At 43.0% G+C, this 15,460-nt stretch overlaps 1 protein-coding gene across 1 annotated transcript in view; it reads left to right on the top strand.

Moving 5' to 3' along the window:
- Positions 1 to 106: 106 nt before the first annotated feature.
- The window catches only part of LOC143416140 (centrosomal protein of 170 kDa protein B-like), an 18,165-nt gene continuing 2,811 nt past the window's right edge, over positions 107 to 15,460 (top strand). Inside the window, exons 1-9 of the mRNA XM_076881545.1 lie at positions 107 to 250; positions 12,205 to 12,342; positions 12,482 to 12,571; positions 12,836 to 12,916; positions 13,051 to 13,107; positions 13,335 to 13,452; positions 13,839 to 13,940; positions 14,063 to 14,575; positions 14,862 to 15,458. Of these exons, the coding sequence (XP_076737660.1) occupies positions 12,238 to 12,342; positions 12,482 to 12,571; positions 12,836 to 12,916; positions 13,051 to 13,107; positions 13,335 to 13,452; positions 13,839 to 13,940; positions 14,063 to 14,575; positions 14,862 to 15,458 (1,663 nt within the window). The 5' untranslated portion in view covers positions 107 to 250; positions 12,205 to 12,237. The remainder of the gene's footprint in view (positions 251 to 12,204; positions 12,343 to 12,481; positions 12,572 to 12,835; positions 12,917 to 13,050; positions 13,108 to 13,334; positions 13,453 to 13,838; positions 13,941 to 14,062; positions 14,576 to 14,861; positions 15,459 to 15,460) is intronic.

The raw sequence follows: 15,460 nt of genomic DNA, 5'->3' as shown, positions 1-15,460 counted from the left end.
GGCTTCGCCCGCTGATCGGGCGGGACCATTTTCGGTCCCTAGGACCGTGAGAGGGTGCTTTTTTTTTTTTTTTTTTTTTTTTTTTTAGTCAACAGGAAATGACGTATTTGTTGTCACGTGTGTGCTGGAAAAAGGAGTCCCCGGTGATCGTACCCCGGGAAGATGCACTTTTTTCGGCCTAGAGGAGCAGCATTTGCCGCCTGGAGAGCAGGAGCATGTGCAGAAGACCAACCGGAGAGTTGGTGAACAGGTTGGCAAACCATGAAAGCCATATGTGTGGTGCTTCAACAAACACTCGTCCAGAGTGATCAACATAACAGTGTGTCGGGTTGACTTTTATACAAACAAACCAAAAAAAACAAAAACATGTCATTGTGAAGCTTTGGCAAATACTAGATTGGTCAACTGATGTGCCGTAAGCATCTGTCAGGCTCTCTGACAGTCAGTTAGTGTTGCCTACAGTTAAAATATATAATTGTGGTGAAGAGTTAGTATGATTTTACATAAATGGAATCCACATTTAGGAGCCCTTCAGTAAATCCAGGCCAAGCTAAGAAGATGAGCAATGGGAGAAAGACCAAGGACAGAACACATGGAGATGACTGACCAGCGAGCTTTTAATGCTTAAATCTCGTCAAAGTAACTTTTTGTTGTGACTAAATTGTAAAGAGGGATGTGTGTGTATAGAAAGATGGCTGTTAGAGTAGCAGATGTTTAATTTTGTCTAAATTCACTATTAATTTACCTAATCAATTCAAATCAGAGGGAGAGGACAAAGAGATTGTACAAGATCAGGAAGAACAAGGTGAGCCAAAGAGTGAAGGGAGATGGAAAAAACAATAATTATTTTTCACAAAATAATTTTACATACAATTCATGAATATTTTGTGTGCTTTCCAGTAGCTTGCTTAAAAAAGGCAGTGGACATTGTAAACATAACATACTAACATGAACTAGAAAATTATTTGCGAGCAAAAATGCAATGTGAATGAGACTAAAAGTGAAGAAGTCACTTGGATGAATGACGTAGCGTTTCTCCCACTGAAAACACAACGTCCAGATGAACACAATCAACCTTATTGCATACTCTGAAGTAGTTAAGTTTCAGAGTAGGGTAGGTTTGAAGAGATTTGAAGATTTTGCCATTCATTTGAATGGGAAGAGAAATTTTAAAAAGTTTAAAAGTTACAACAAAGAAAAGCAATAGCAGCGTAGTCCTGAATGTAAACTGTCAATGTAAAATCAGCCCTCTTACCAGTTTGCTTCTTGTCCAGGTGTATCGAGTTGCAGTGTGATTTTCCTTCTGTCTTTAATGAGTAATGGTACTTTAAGTGCTTGATGATTTGGTGGACTGACTGTGCTGCATGTAGCTATGAGACTGAAGCAATGTTGTGCATGTTTCTCTGCTTGTCTGCATTGCCACAAATTGTTCTATTTGGTGATGTATCATAGAACTGTACTATATAGTGTATGTAAGTTTGTGTGTTTGCTAGTAACTACCATCAACCTAAGGTCTCAGCTAATTTATCTTTGCAGAGATGTTCATTTGATTGTAACAGCAGTAGGAAAGAGCAGTAACAAGAGTAGGACAGCTAAGCTAATTATGGCTAAACATTTGGAATTTAGTGAAAGCAAAAATGGACCTTGCAAAGATGGATAGGTTTATTTAGAAAGTCAGCTATTTACATTTAGTGTTCGTCCCAAGTAGGAGATTTTGAATTGAGTCTAAATTGACCGCAAATTTACTTAACTTGTTAAAATCAACCAGGCTGTTACTGAAGCAGTCGAGGAATTACCTTTGAGGTCTCAGTCATAGGTATTAATGCAAAATCTAACATTACACTAACCTTATATTTTTGTAAAAGGCAAAATGGACTTTTTTCCAGGGTGGGGGAGTGTTTCATGTCTGTAAGTTAAAATTGTTATTTTTGTTGTTTCCTGATTTCTAAGAATTGGGAGAACAATTACATGCTAACAAAATGATGCATTTTGGTTGCCCATGTTTGGTGTTGCTTTGGGCTTAGGGTAATCACTGACGATGACTTACACCTAAAAGAGCTCAAAATCAGAAAACGTTGCTCTAAAACATGTTGACATGGTAAATGAAAATGAACAATAATCCAAATTGATCATGCAAACTGAAAGACTACTTACTATGTTTCTCTTGTTACTTCATTAGCCTCAGTGTTCTCAGATCATTTTTTACATAAAAGCACCCAGTTGTCTTGCAAAGAATGTGTAGGATTAGTGAAATCACACACATTCGAAGATACTGGTAGTTATTGTTTCAAATGCCTATTTCATGACAACCAGGCTAAATTCATCTAAGGGAGTATGAAAGAGATTATCTGGATGCTGAAATGATTGGTAAAATACATTAGGCCAATAATAGTAGACCTGTGCTACATTTGTCCAGCTAGGCAACACATATTTCTGCATAAGAGGTACATGAGACACCCTTTAAATAAGCAAATTTCATGTTTAAAACATGGAAATGCAGCCAAAATGGACCATACAATGGCCTCAGTGAACACATCGGCACATAAGTAGAGATGAGGAAACTCAGTCACATTAGATATTAATATTACTATGAGTAAATTATATATATTATATATTCTGTTACCTGGTTTAAAGAATACAATGTGATAATCACACATGAGAACGCTGTTTCCAGTTATACAAATATATTTTATTTCACTATTAAAGAAACCAATTATGTGAATAAAAGCTCACCACAAGAACATCTCCCAACCCAGTCTTACAAAGTTGCAGTCACAATAAAAACTGGGTATGGAACATGAACTGTTGGTGAGCTAAAAAAACAATCCTGGTGCTGATGCTTGTCACTGAACGTTTTGGACAGAGCTCTTGATTGAAATGCCTACCGTTGTGTGTAGGCATTTCGGTCCAGATGTTATGGAGTTCAGTTCAGCTAAGATGTATTTCTAAAGCACCGGATGGCAAAAATAGCCGCTTCTTGGCTGTTTATATTGTAAGGTAAAGACCATACAATATAAGAGAGAAAACCCCCCAACAATCAGATGATCCCCTGTGAGCAAACCCTTGATGACAGTGTCTGTGAAGGTTATCAGTCATCAAGGCCATTGGTGACGGTGGGAAAGAAAAACTCCCTTTTAACAGGAAGAAACTTTCGGCAGAACCAGGCTCAGTGAGGGGCGGCCATCTGCCTCGACCGGTTGGGGGGGGGGCACAGCTGTTATAACCCCTGACGCAGCATAGCTTCTAATTCTGAAAGATACGTAGATACCTTAAACCTGCACTCTATGCAGGACACCAAGCGATGACACGACTTGCAGTACTATAGGAGTCTATGCAGAAACAGTTTTCTCTCTTGAATCTCTGTAATTCTTTTGCTACTGAGTGTCTGGGTGCAGTCACTCATTTTAGGCCAATTAAATCAAATGAACTTCCATTGTCTGAGTTATAGCCCTATTGAACCTGCGTTAACCAGGTTTAATAGGGAGGGCCAAAGTCCTAGTTGTGCTAAATTTCCTCGAATTCTCCTCGGAGATTTTCGAGTAGCTTCCTTTGTTCTTGAAAGTTCTTTTCCATTTGTCTCATCGCTTCCCGTCCATTCCACATCTTTTTGGTAAGGTCGCTAACCGTATTTTCTAAGGCCTTATTTTGTTGTTTGAGTATGTCAACTTGGACATCGTAGTTGTTTATCAGATTGTTATGTGCTTCCTGTGAAACTTTGCAAACCCAAGCTCAGACTCCCAACGCCATGTCTTGTTTTCAAGGCTTCCTGTACATTACACAGATTTTTCTTGACAAGCTCTCTTTTCAGTGCCTCACATTCATGGCACAACAACTCCTTTTCTCTGTTGGTCTTGTTAAAATCATGTTGGTTGTCCTTTTCCATGTCTCCCACTTTTATAACCGAGCCTGTCTTGCTGCTTTGCATCTCTCCGATTTCTGCCTCCATTTCCTGCATCACCTCTTTCTGTTGCAGGTCTCTTTTCCTCTTGTTTTTAGAGAACCCACGTCGTTTGAAGAGAACTTCAGCGTTTCTTTGGAGAATTTTGTTCTCAATTAGGAGCTCTCTTTTCACTGCCTCAAATTGATGGTACAAAAACTCCTTTTCTCTGTTGGTCACGTTAAAATCATGTTGGGAGTCTTTCTCAGTGGCTTTGGAGATCCGTGATTCTCCTTTCACACCCTCATCGTGTGGTTTCAGTTCTTTTTGAGAATCACCACTCCTTTTGGAAAGCTCCTGGAGGTCCTGTTCAAGAAGTTCGTTATGCCTCAATATGTCAATTTCATGTGCAAAGAATTGGAGTTCCAGGGTCTGTCTGAGCTGTTCACTGTCCGTTGTTTTGTTTTCCTCATTCATGATCCTTTTTCTTTCTTCACTCTCTTGTAACTCTTTAAAGGCTGTGTTTGCCTGATGGAGCTCAGTTTTAACAGCCTGTATTTCCTGTTGCATGTCATCTTTTTCCTTTTCAAAGTCCCTTTTCAGCTCACACATGCGTTTTACCGTCACATCATTTTCCTCTCTTAAAGACGGGTTGTCCTTTTCCATGTCTCCCACTTTTATAACCAAGCCTGTCTTGCTGCTTTGCAACTCTCTGATTTCTGCCTCCATTTCCTGCATCACCTCTTTCTGTTGCTGGATCTCTTTGGTTTTGGAGCTGTTTAAATCCTTTAGAATTTGGTTACAATATTCCAGCTCTTGAATTTTGAAGTGAATTGTTTCATTCTCTAGTTGCAGGTCTCTTTTCCTCTTGTTTTTAGAGAACCCACTTCGTTTGAAGAGAACTTCAATGTTTTTTTGGAGAATCTTGTTCTCATTTATGAGCTCTCTTTTTTGCTCCTTAAGGTCGGCGTTCTCGACTTTAAGGTCACGTATGGTAGAGTTTTGTTGTTTGAGAGTTTTATTCTCATTTTTCAGCTCTTTGATTTGCTGTTGAAGTTTTTCGTTCTCGGCTCTCATGTTGCATACAACAGGATTTGACAGACTCATATTTCAAATTGAAGTTGATGCTAAATCTCTGTACTAACTAAAAGATTTTTTAAAAAGACGGTCAACTGTGTCAGAAACGGAAGTTTCGAGTAGTTTAAGTGTTTTCCTGCCTAGTGAATTCTTCCACTCTCTTTGAAAGACTGACAAGAGTGAGAACCTCTCCCCTATTTATAGGTTTTCGGGTGCTGATGTCATAAAGAAGATCAGAGATCAAAGGGATTCTGGTGAAACGTCACTGTGTCTGGTCTGGGCAGTTCTGAATTGAATAATAACAAAATGACGGGGGGCGTGTCTGGTAGCCATGTGAAGACGTGTTGTACAGGGCTCCTCAATGGACTAACTTTTTTCATAATTCCATTGCTCCAAAACTAACGAACTTTTAACAACAGTACGATAACACGCCCGTGTGCTGCTCTGAGGCACTTTTTACATCTTCAAGGCTACGGTGTACGAAATATGAGCAAAACTAGATCGGGGAAAGAGCAGGCCGCAAAAGCCTCGGACCATGCTGAGGACAGACCGGAGGCACCACCCCATGACATGAGTGAGATTATGAGAGCTATTGCTAGCTCTGAAAAGAGGATATTGGACCGTATCGATTCAAGCACGAAAGATTTAAATGATAAAATAGACACAATCAAAGAAGATCTGGAGAAGCAAGAGACCCGTTTGGAAAGTGTTGAGTTTGCTTTGAATGTTGTATATTGTATAGCTTTTTTTTTGTTATACGTAAAATTGTATTGTATTTATTAAAATTTTTACTTTTTAATTATTTTATTTGCATTTTTTAATCACTAGGGTTTGAGAGTAACGAAATTTCTATTCTCTGTATGTCCTGTACATGTGGCAGAATTGACAAATAAAGTTGACTTGACTTGAATACTTCTTCAGACCGGACAGTGGAGTTGGAAAACGAGGTTAGCAAGCTGAAATCGGACGTTGCTAAGTTGACCAGCAAGTTGGACGACATCGAGGGGCGACAACGCCGGTGCAATGCACGCATTGTAGGGGTGAAGGAGGGCTTTGAAAACACCGGGAAACCTACGGCAGCTATTGCTACAATGCTGAAAGACATACTGGGCCTCGACTTTACTCCGATGCTGGACCGCGCTCATCGAAGCTTGGGTCAACAGGGAAACTCCCCCAGGGCAATCGTGGTGAAGTTTCACTATTACCAAGACAAGGAAGAGGTGTTCCGAAGGGCCGCCAAGTCGCAGCCGTTGCTGCTGCAGGACATGAAGATAAGCATTTTTCCTGATTTTACAGCAATGGTGGCAAAGAAACGAGCTGCTTTTATGGAGGCTAAACGTTTGCTCCGAGGCTGGCGTTAAGTTTGGACTTTTGTTTCCAGCTGTTCTCCGCATCACTTCACCGACGGGACAGGACAATCGTTTCACCGACCCAGCGGCTGCAATAGACTTTATCAAAAAAGACTTACGACGGCCGTGAGAGGTACAGCCGTGTGAGAAAAGATAAGTTGGACTCCACATGTGTGATTGCTTGAACTCAAGGGACATAGTTATACGTCGGTGCTGGGGAGATGTCAAGTAAATAATTGGGCCATAGTCATAAAAGGCCGGAAGGTAGAATGATTTTTGATTTAATTGATTATGAATACTCTGCCTTCCTTCTTCGTTCCGATTTTTGATATGTTCGAGATATTGCTGTTATTCTGGGGCATTTGATTAGAATAAACACGGGGAAAGTGGAAAATATAAGTTTTGGAGTTTTGTTTAGTTATTAAATGTTATATATTTGCCCAGTTGAGGGGCTGTTTGAGGGTTAACAGTAAGTTTAGTCACTGTGCTATCCTAGCCTGGAGGGTTGCGATCTCAGGGATAATAGTAGATCAGCATGGGGTTTTGAGGCTCGTTTTATTTATTTATTTTTTTCCCTTTTTTTTTTTTTCCTTCTCCCCCTCTTTCTTTTGGGGGGGGGGGGGGGGTTCCAGAGGTTGGGACATATTTTTTCTGCACCTGCATTTTGGTACCTGAATGGCAAGCTCGCAAAGTCATCTGCCTCTTCGTTTTATAACATGGAATGTTAAAGGTATAAATAATCCGGTTAAACGCACAAGGGTTTTTACTCATTTAAAATCATTGAGATCCGATGTTGTATATCTGCAGGAAACACACCTCCGATCAAGTGAACAAATTAAACTAAAAAAAACATGGGTAAGCCAAATATTTAGCTCAAAATTTGAGGATAGATCACGGGGTGTGGCTATTCTAATTAGGAAGGGGATTCCATTTATTCCACTATCAACTGTGGCGGATACCAGAGGGAGATATATTATTATACAGGGCAGGTTGTATGGGAAACAAGTCATTCTTGCTAATGTATATGGACCAAACTGGGACGACCCAAATTTTTATTGTACCTTTTTAAAACACCTGCCAGATTTAACAGAGTCCCATTTGATACTGGGTGGTGACTTTAACTGCGTACTTAATCCTCAACTTGACAGATCAAACCCAAAACCTGATAGCAAAATTTCAAAAGCGGGTAATGTTCTTAAATCCTTTATGCAATCTTATGCTTTTTTTGACCCCTGGAGGGACAAAAATCCTACATCTAAACAATTCTCATTTTTCTCACCAGTGCACCGGTCATACTCACGGATCGATTTTTTTTTTGTTGTAGATAGTAGAATTCTTCCCAAGGTTTTAGATTGCCAATACAACTCTATTGTTATCTCAGACCACAGTCCAGTACAATTAGATGTAAATTTTTATGAACGCTTAAGTCAAAAACCGGCCTGGCGACTTGATCCTTTACTCCTAACTAAAGACTCATTTAAAAAAAAAAAGGTCTCTGAGCAAATACAGTTTTTCTTAGAGACAAATCAAACCCAAGGGATGAAAATGACTGTTGTATGGGAGGCATTAAAGGCCTATCTTAGAGGCCAGATAATTTCATATGTATCATTTCAAAAAAAGAAATACTTACAACAAATGAACAACCTAGCCAACAGTATAAAAGAGATTGACTGCTTATATGCAGAAAATCCAACACCAGACCTCTATAAGAGAAAATTATTACTAAATTCAGAATACAAAATTCGGTCCATTCAGCAAACAGAACGTTTATTTTTCAAATCAAGGCAAAAGTTCTATGAACATGGGGAAAGAGCCGGAAAACTTTTGGCACATCAAATTAAGCAATCCATATCAGCTAACACGATTTCTGAAATCTGTAAAACCTCTGGAGAAAAGACGTCTGATCCGAAAACCATTAATGACCAGTTTAAAATGTTCTATTCCAATCTTTATACCTCAGATCCGGTTGATGAAAAAAAGATTGCTGAAACGCTTGATAGATTACCGATTCCACAAATATCGGTAAATGACAGAACAGAAATTGATAGAGAGATAACCATTAGTGAAATTGTCGAAGTAATTAAATCAATGCAAAGTAATAAGGCACCGGGACCTGATGGTTTCCCTATTGAACTATATAAAATGTTTATAGACAAACTAGCACCAATACTCAAAGATGTATACCAGGAAATATTCTATGGCAAATACACTTAGCCCTAACCTTAACCAGGCATCTTAATATCAGATAAGTGGTGTATACCTCTCCTCTCTCCTCCTCTAGTCACCTAAAGGGAACAAACCCTGATCGGGACACAGAATCCTAACCTCAACCAGAGGTAAATTAGGGATAAAAATCCTCTTTCCCCTTTTGATTTTTAATTCCCTACTCCATGATGCACAGTTATAAGGTCTAGATAGACCAACTTGAAAAGCATCTTACCTAACCTCAACCAGGGGTCCATTATAATAGGAACAGGGGTATTTGTCTCTCCTCCTCCCTCTCTCCCCTCCCCTTTTCCTCCCCTCTCCCAAAAAGCTATTTTGACTCAAACTCCCCCTAAGGGAATGGCTAGACAGATAATAAAACTCACGGCATTCATTAGACCTTCCTCCCCCACGGAGGAACTCAGGGAGGCAGTAAACCTGAACACGCAGACATGGCTACAGAATAGCCTCTCCATACTGCAGCAACATTACGCTAAAATCGTGTTAGAATATCAATATACAATATGGGACGACACAGCTTTTCAGGTGGCAGCAAATTGGATGATAAAACGCTATAAAGCTAGATTAGCTGCAGACACTCTGGGAGCTACCAGATCCTTATTGATCGATCAATTGGAGGGCTCAGACATCTCTGTTTCCTCGCCGCTTGTAGATTCTGTGGAAGAGGAAACACCGGAGGAACTAGACCTAGAGAATGAGGAGGAATTCCCACCTCTGAGCCAAGTCAATAGACTAAACCAAACCTCCCTGTATCCTGAGGTTCAGATCATGAGGAACCCCACCGCCCGGGATTCACAATCGACTCCCTTATTAGATGACCATGTACCACTACCACAATTTAATATCACCGGGAGTACTTTGCCAAACCGGGTTATCTCCCCTGTTCTCCCTGATAGCAACCAGCGGTCCACTGAGTTTACTCTTGATCCAAAACCAACAGATGAAAGGCCTCCTGCGCCATCGCGTCCTCCTCACGAGCCTTTTTGTCCCCTCTCGACTTCACATCCAGAGTTAATTTTAGGGGAGGGGGAGAGACCTGGGGGACTTGAGGTTAGGCCTGTGGCCCCTCAGACTGATGAGGATTTGTTCCAATCCACAACAAATTGGGAAAAATCTACAAATAGAGCAAATAGAAGTGAGATACAAATTAGATCCGATCCACAGAAAAATGTGATCACAACTAAGTCCCATTCACTTCATCTGTCTAAAATTGTATACTCTAATGTCTCGGTGTTACAGAACAGCCCAGAGATACAAACCTGCAGCAAGGGGTCTCAAACGACCAGCAAAACCTTTTCTTCTGCTGCCAGGGCCTCAGCTAATGACGCAGGGACGCCCCCTGGGAGAGCACAAAGCATGGACTTGAACTCCATTGGTGAAAGGAGTGTGAGCGGCCGAACGAACTTGGTGGTAAACAACTCCAACATGATGATGGGGGGGTCTGTAAACCACAGTGTGACTAAACACAAAGGCATGAAGACCCCATCTGACCACAAAAATGACCACCTGGCCGCTCCTCCAACCAAACTTGGCTCCTCCCAGGGCTTCGCTCCTGTAACAACAGAAAACAGACAAGAGAGACAGGCAGTCACGGAGGATCAACAGGTCGAAAGCATTAACCAGTGTCACCCGACGTATCATAAAGCCCGCAAGGGCAGAAAAATCATAGATTGGGTATTTCGTGCGACTCGACCAGTTTGGTTCTTAGGGGACTCCAACCTAAATCGTGTACCAGCTTACAATAGTGATAATATACAAATTGATAGTTACCCAGGGGTTTCATTTTACCATTTTCTCCAGATTCTGGAAAAGACACCAATCCATCCAGATGTCAAATTAGTAGTTTTATCCATCGGAATCAATAACAGGGACCAAGATGCAGATAAAACTTCCAACAAACAATTAAGAATGCTCTACAAAAGGGCACAATCTGTTTTTCCAAATGCCGACGTATTCTTTCCCTTAATTAATTTCTCACCTCTGCTTCCAAAAGAACAGCAACAGAATCTAACCAGCATCAACAACTTTGCGATTAAACGATTTCAGGTACTGAACCCACTCCCGGGTGATCAGTTTAATACTGTGGGGGATAATATCCACTGGACACCAGAAACAGCCCAAAACATATTGGTGAACTGGTGTAAACAAATTAATCTGGATTTTCAGTAGCTTGTTACCCTAGGCAGGGAGGGACACCGTCTATTGATCTATCATGGAACTCGAATTGTAATGTATTAAATCTATCTGAATTGTTCTGCCCCACAGAAAAGCAAGTGCACTTACTGGAACCCCACGCACACACACACACACACACACACACACGCACAAACGCACACACATGTACGCACGCGCACACACGTGCACACACACACACATGTACACACGCACGCACTCACACACACACGTGCACGCACACACACACACTCACACACACACACGTGCACACACACACACGTGCACACACACACATCTGTCGGAACCGGACAGGAGGAGCAGCTCTGGGCAGCAGCCGCCGAGAGGCGCTGAGGCCTGGAGAGATGCTGCTGAAGAGCCGCTCCTCTCCTCCAGCATCAGCTCAGTGTCTGTGGTTGTCTGTGTGTATGTGCATCTGAGTGTGTGTTGTCCACACTTGTCCACATCATGAGCAGTTTTCTTCACTGGTTCTATGCCGTGATGAAAAACAGGAAGATCCCCCCTCCCTTCCCCAGACTTTTTACCTATGGAACCCTTTGGAGTGAGCCGTCCAATCACCTCTGACCTCCTGAGAAGGGCAGAGCTTCACAGAGTGAGCTCCAGAGTGGATGTGAAGTCTCAGTGACTGATGGAGGAGCTGATCTACTCCATGTGTGCCCGTGTGTCAGCCTCTGATTGGACAGAGCGTCTGTGGCACTGCTGTCTGTGCTGCAGAGGAGCTTCATCTATCCTTCAGCTGTGTCTGCAAGAGCTCCTGCATACAAAACCCAGTGCTCAAACTCCAAACTCTCACTTCATCTGTTCGTGTGGTTCACACAAAAGTATTGACAGTACTGATGATACTGCAGTATATGTGCAGAAAAACACTAAAACTGAAGTTTTAATGTCAGTGACTCTCACCTGTGCGAGTGTGTGTGTGAGATCATGTGGTCATTTGACAGTTGGATATTTCCTGTTAGAAATAGGAAATATCTTTAACCCCTTCCCAGGAAACAGAATCATCTCTGAGCCGTTATTTCAAATTAGAAGTTTTATAAAGCGCTCGTGTTTTATTTTCTGCTGGTCAGTGCTTTAGTTCAACTTTTAACTCTAAAGATGAAATGAACAGTTGATTTGCTCATGCTCTGTGTTTTTAATAAATATCACATATTTGACTGCATGACCCCGTTTCTGTGCCGAACCTCTGTAATCAGAGCACTGTGAATAAAAATGTCTGTAGGAGTTCATTCAGTGCTTAATTGAAAGTTGAAGGTGTTTGAACCTCAGACTCAGGCTGGTGTGGACAACCTGCAGGTCCTTTTGGACCTGACTACACACCTGCAGGTGCCTCAGCTGTCAGGATTCAAACACACACAAATCAGTAAGAGCAGGATCGTCTGAAATGACTCATTTTGTCTGATTAAATATTTAAAATCTGTCACGGTGGCACAACAGGCCCGCACAAACCCACCTGTATCACCTGCCTCTGTCTTCATTTCCCAGGATGCTCTGGGGTTTCTCAGCAGGCCTGTGAAGATGAGTGTGACATCATGGTTCCTGGTAAGCAGTTCGGGGACTCGACACCGCCTCCCCCGAGAGATGATTTTTGTGGGCCGAGAGGACTGCGAGCTGATGCTTCAGGTGAGGCTGACCTGTGCAGGTGTTCGGGTTAGTAGAAATTGCCTCCCTCTAGGTTGGTCTGAAAAAGGAAGTTGTAATGGTGTCTTGTTTGAGTCGCAGTGAAAGTAAGCAAAAAGAGTTGTATGTGTGTGTGTCTCAGTCTCGCAGTGTGGACAAACAGCACGCTGTCATCAACTACAACCCGACCACTGATGAACACCTGGTGAAGGACCTGGGCAGCCTCAATGGGGTGAGCCATACACAACATATCAGTACATTATCATAGGTATCCACCAATCAGCAGCAAACACAGGTGGGGGGTGGTGATGCCTAAAGTCACAGGTTACAGTACAAAGATTTTTTTTTTTTTTTATTAACTTAAAAAAATTTAATTCCACTTTAATTTAAACAGGCAAGAACTGTAAAATCACAAAAGAGTGAAAACCTTCAGAGTGGACTTCAGCATCATAATCAGAAACTTTCACCTGGACGTTTGTTTGTTTGTTTCCTGCAGACATTTGTAAACGACCTTCGGATTCCTGATCAGACCTACATCACCCTCAAACTGTCCGACATCATCCGCTTCGGATACGATATCCTTCAGACGCACACACGCACTGTTTGTGTGCGTGTCTGTGCGCGCCTGTGTGTTTCTGTGTGTGTGTGTGTGTGTGTGTGTGTGTGTGTGTGTGTGATAATTTTAATATTTTTCTGAGCTGTTGTTCACATTCTCACGTCTACGTTCTGGAGAAAAGTCAACACAAAGTCCCAGAGGAGGCCCTAAAGGTTGGTGTTTGTGGGTGTGTGTTTTCTATTGTACAAATTACTGCATAGAGGGTGTTATTTAATTTCCTTGTTTAACTGCATTTAGTTTGCATTTCCAAAACTACTCAGAGCGTCATGAATTTCTCATGACTACACACAGCATGTACAGTACCGTGAGCACATGCAGTACCGTGAGTACATGCAATTTGCAGTACCTTGAGTACGTTTGCCTCGTTCTTCTGTTTCAGCATGAGAAGTACAGCAGTCAGCTGCAGATGAGCCTAAAGCCTTCAGAGGGGAAGAAGAGTGACGTGGATGAGCGGGCGAGAGGCGAGAAAGCGCAGAGTACCAAGAGCCTCGCACAGGGTAACAATAATACAGCAACAGTACTGGCAGTAAATATACTGTGTATCAAATGTACTCCTAACAATACTGGGCGTAATACAAGCAATAACACAAAATTTTGACATCACACAGGGTCAAAAATATACTGCACTGTACAAAACATAATGTAACACAAAACCCTGCACCAGAAAGCCTGGTGCAGGGTTAAAAAGTACTGGATCAGGTGTCTGGCCGCTGTGTGTTCCTGTACGCAGATGATGTGTTGCTGTTTGTTCTGATGTATTTTTTACTATAAATCTGCTCGTTCAGGAAAATGTTTTAGTAACAAACCAGAAAGTCGTTTGTTCACGCTCCTCGGGACACTTTGATTGGTCGGCAATTTCACCTATCACACGTTTCTGTGACAGAGGCGCCGGTGTGTCGGCCCACTCCTTTGTATGGCCAGCCTTCCTGGTGGGGAGAGGAGGATTATGGGAGTAAAGTCCAAACCAGCGATGAGCCACATTCAGGTACGCACACCTTAATAAAGTGGAGGAGTGCAGTAAACTGGTGCTGTATAAATAAAGCTAAATTGAGCTGATGGTGCGTTATTGATGATGTTGGTGAGATGTCATCTCTTTGCCTCTGTCAGATGTTCAGAAAGACGCTCCCTCTGCAGATCCAGAATTTTCTGCATCGCTGTCAGACTGTCAGCCAAAGTCCGCCTTCCCTTCGTACCACCGTGAGCCGAGCTACTTTGAGATCCCCACCAAGGACTTCCAGCACCCTAAGTCCTCAGGCGCGGAGCTCCATGAGATCCCCACCAAGGACACTGACACGCCCCCGGCCCCACCCTCACTTCCCACTCCGACTCCGCCTGTCGTTCAGAGCCATGCCTCCTTTACCATTGAGTTTGATGATTGCATGCCTGGGAAGATCAAGATTAAAGACCACATCACCAAGTTCTCCACTCGCCAGAGGAAGCTGCAGGCTACACCCACCAAGACAGCCATCATGGCCACACCTGCAGAGGTGATGTCAGCAGAGAGCAAGGTGGCTGACTGGCTGGTCCACAGTGATGTAAGCATGATGAAGAGACGCCCACCGTCTGAAGACGTTTACAGCACCAAGAGTGACCTCGCCATGAACATCAAGACCCTGAAAGGTCAGAGTTGCACCTGTGTTCCGGACCATACCTGTGTTACCTGTTTGTCATTCACAGGTAATCGGGGATTATGCTTCCTGCTGGTGATAAAACCTGTCCAGCACTTCATTGTTAACAATTTATTGACACACGGTCCCTGAATCTTCTGATATTTCTCTGATTTTACTGACCCCACTAAACTTCTGTCTTTGTTTGAGGCTATCAAAGCTTCAGTCATACACTTGTGACCATTGAGCTTCAAAGTTCAAAAGCTAGTACTCACTGACATCTTTATTCCTGTCTTTAGGTCACCACCATGAGGATGGGACCCAGAGTGACTCAGAGGACCCAGTTCTCAAAGGAAGGGGTAAATCCCACCACTCGGTCCGCACTGAGCACTCTATGCAATCAGAGCTGTCCCAGGCGTCGCAGCAGGTCATCCAATCAGGCCAGTCCATCCATAGTCAGCTACACCAACCACTGCAGTATGCTCCACCCAGACCGGCCTCTGCCTCACCCGTAGCCCCTGAGAGGCCCCTGTCCCAGAGTCCTCCTAAAGCTCTGTCACCCACCGAATTTCCCAAACAGGCGCCCCCCGAGCACCTCACTCAGCAAGCTTTCATCATTGAGTTCTTTGATGACAACCCACGCAAGAAGCGCTCTCAGTCCTTCACCCACAACCCCGCCCATGCTGACTCGTACTCCACACTCAGAGCCAAGTTGGAGCGGCGGAAAGGCGGCGAGAGGCCGGCATCTGTGCACGGCCACATCCCTCCCACACAGCAGGTGACGGTTCCTCTGAAGAGTCAGAGCCATGGCGGCCCTCAGAGGTCAAGCTCTCTGAAGAGAGAAAAGACTGAGGGGGAGGCGGCTTCGTCGGCTTCCTCGTCTCGCTCCTCATCGGGC

This window comes from Maylandia zebra, unplaced genomic scaffold, assembly GCF_041146795.1.
Source record: "Maylandia zebra isolate NMK-2024a unplaced genomic scaffold, Mzebra_GT3a scaffold20, whole genome shotgun sequence".
Taxonomy (NCBI): domain Eukaryota; kingdom Metazoa; phylum Chordata; class Actinopteri; order Cichliformes; family Cichlidae; genus Maylandia; species Maylandia zebra.
Note: the sequence above shows the minus strand (reverse complement) of the source record. Positions and strands in the feature narration are given on the sequence as shown.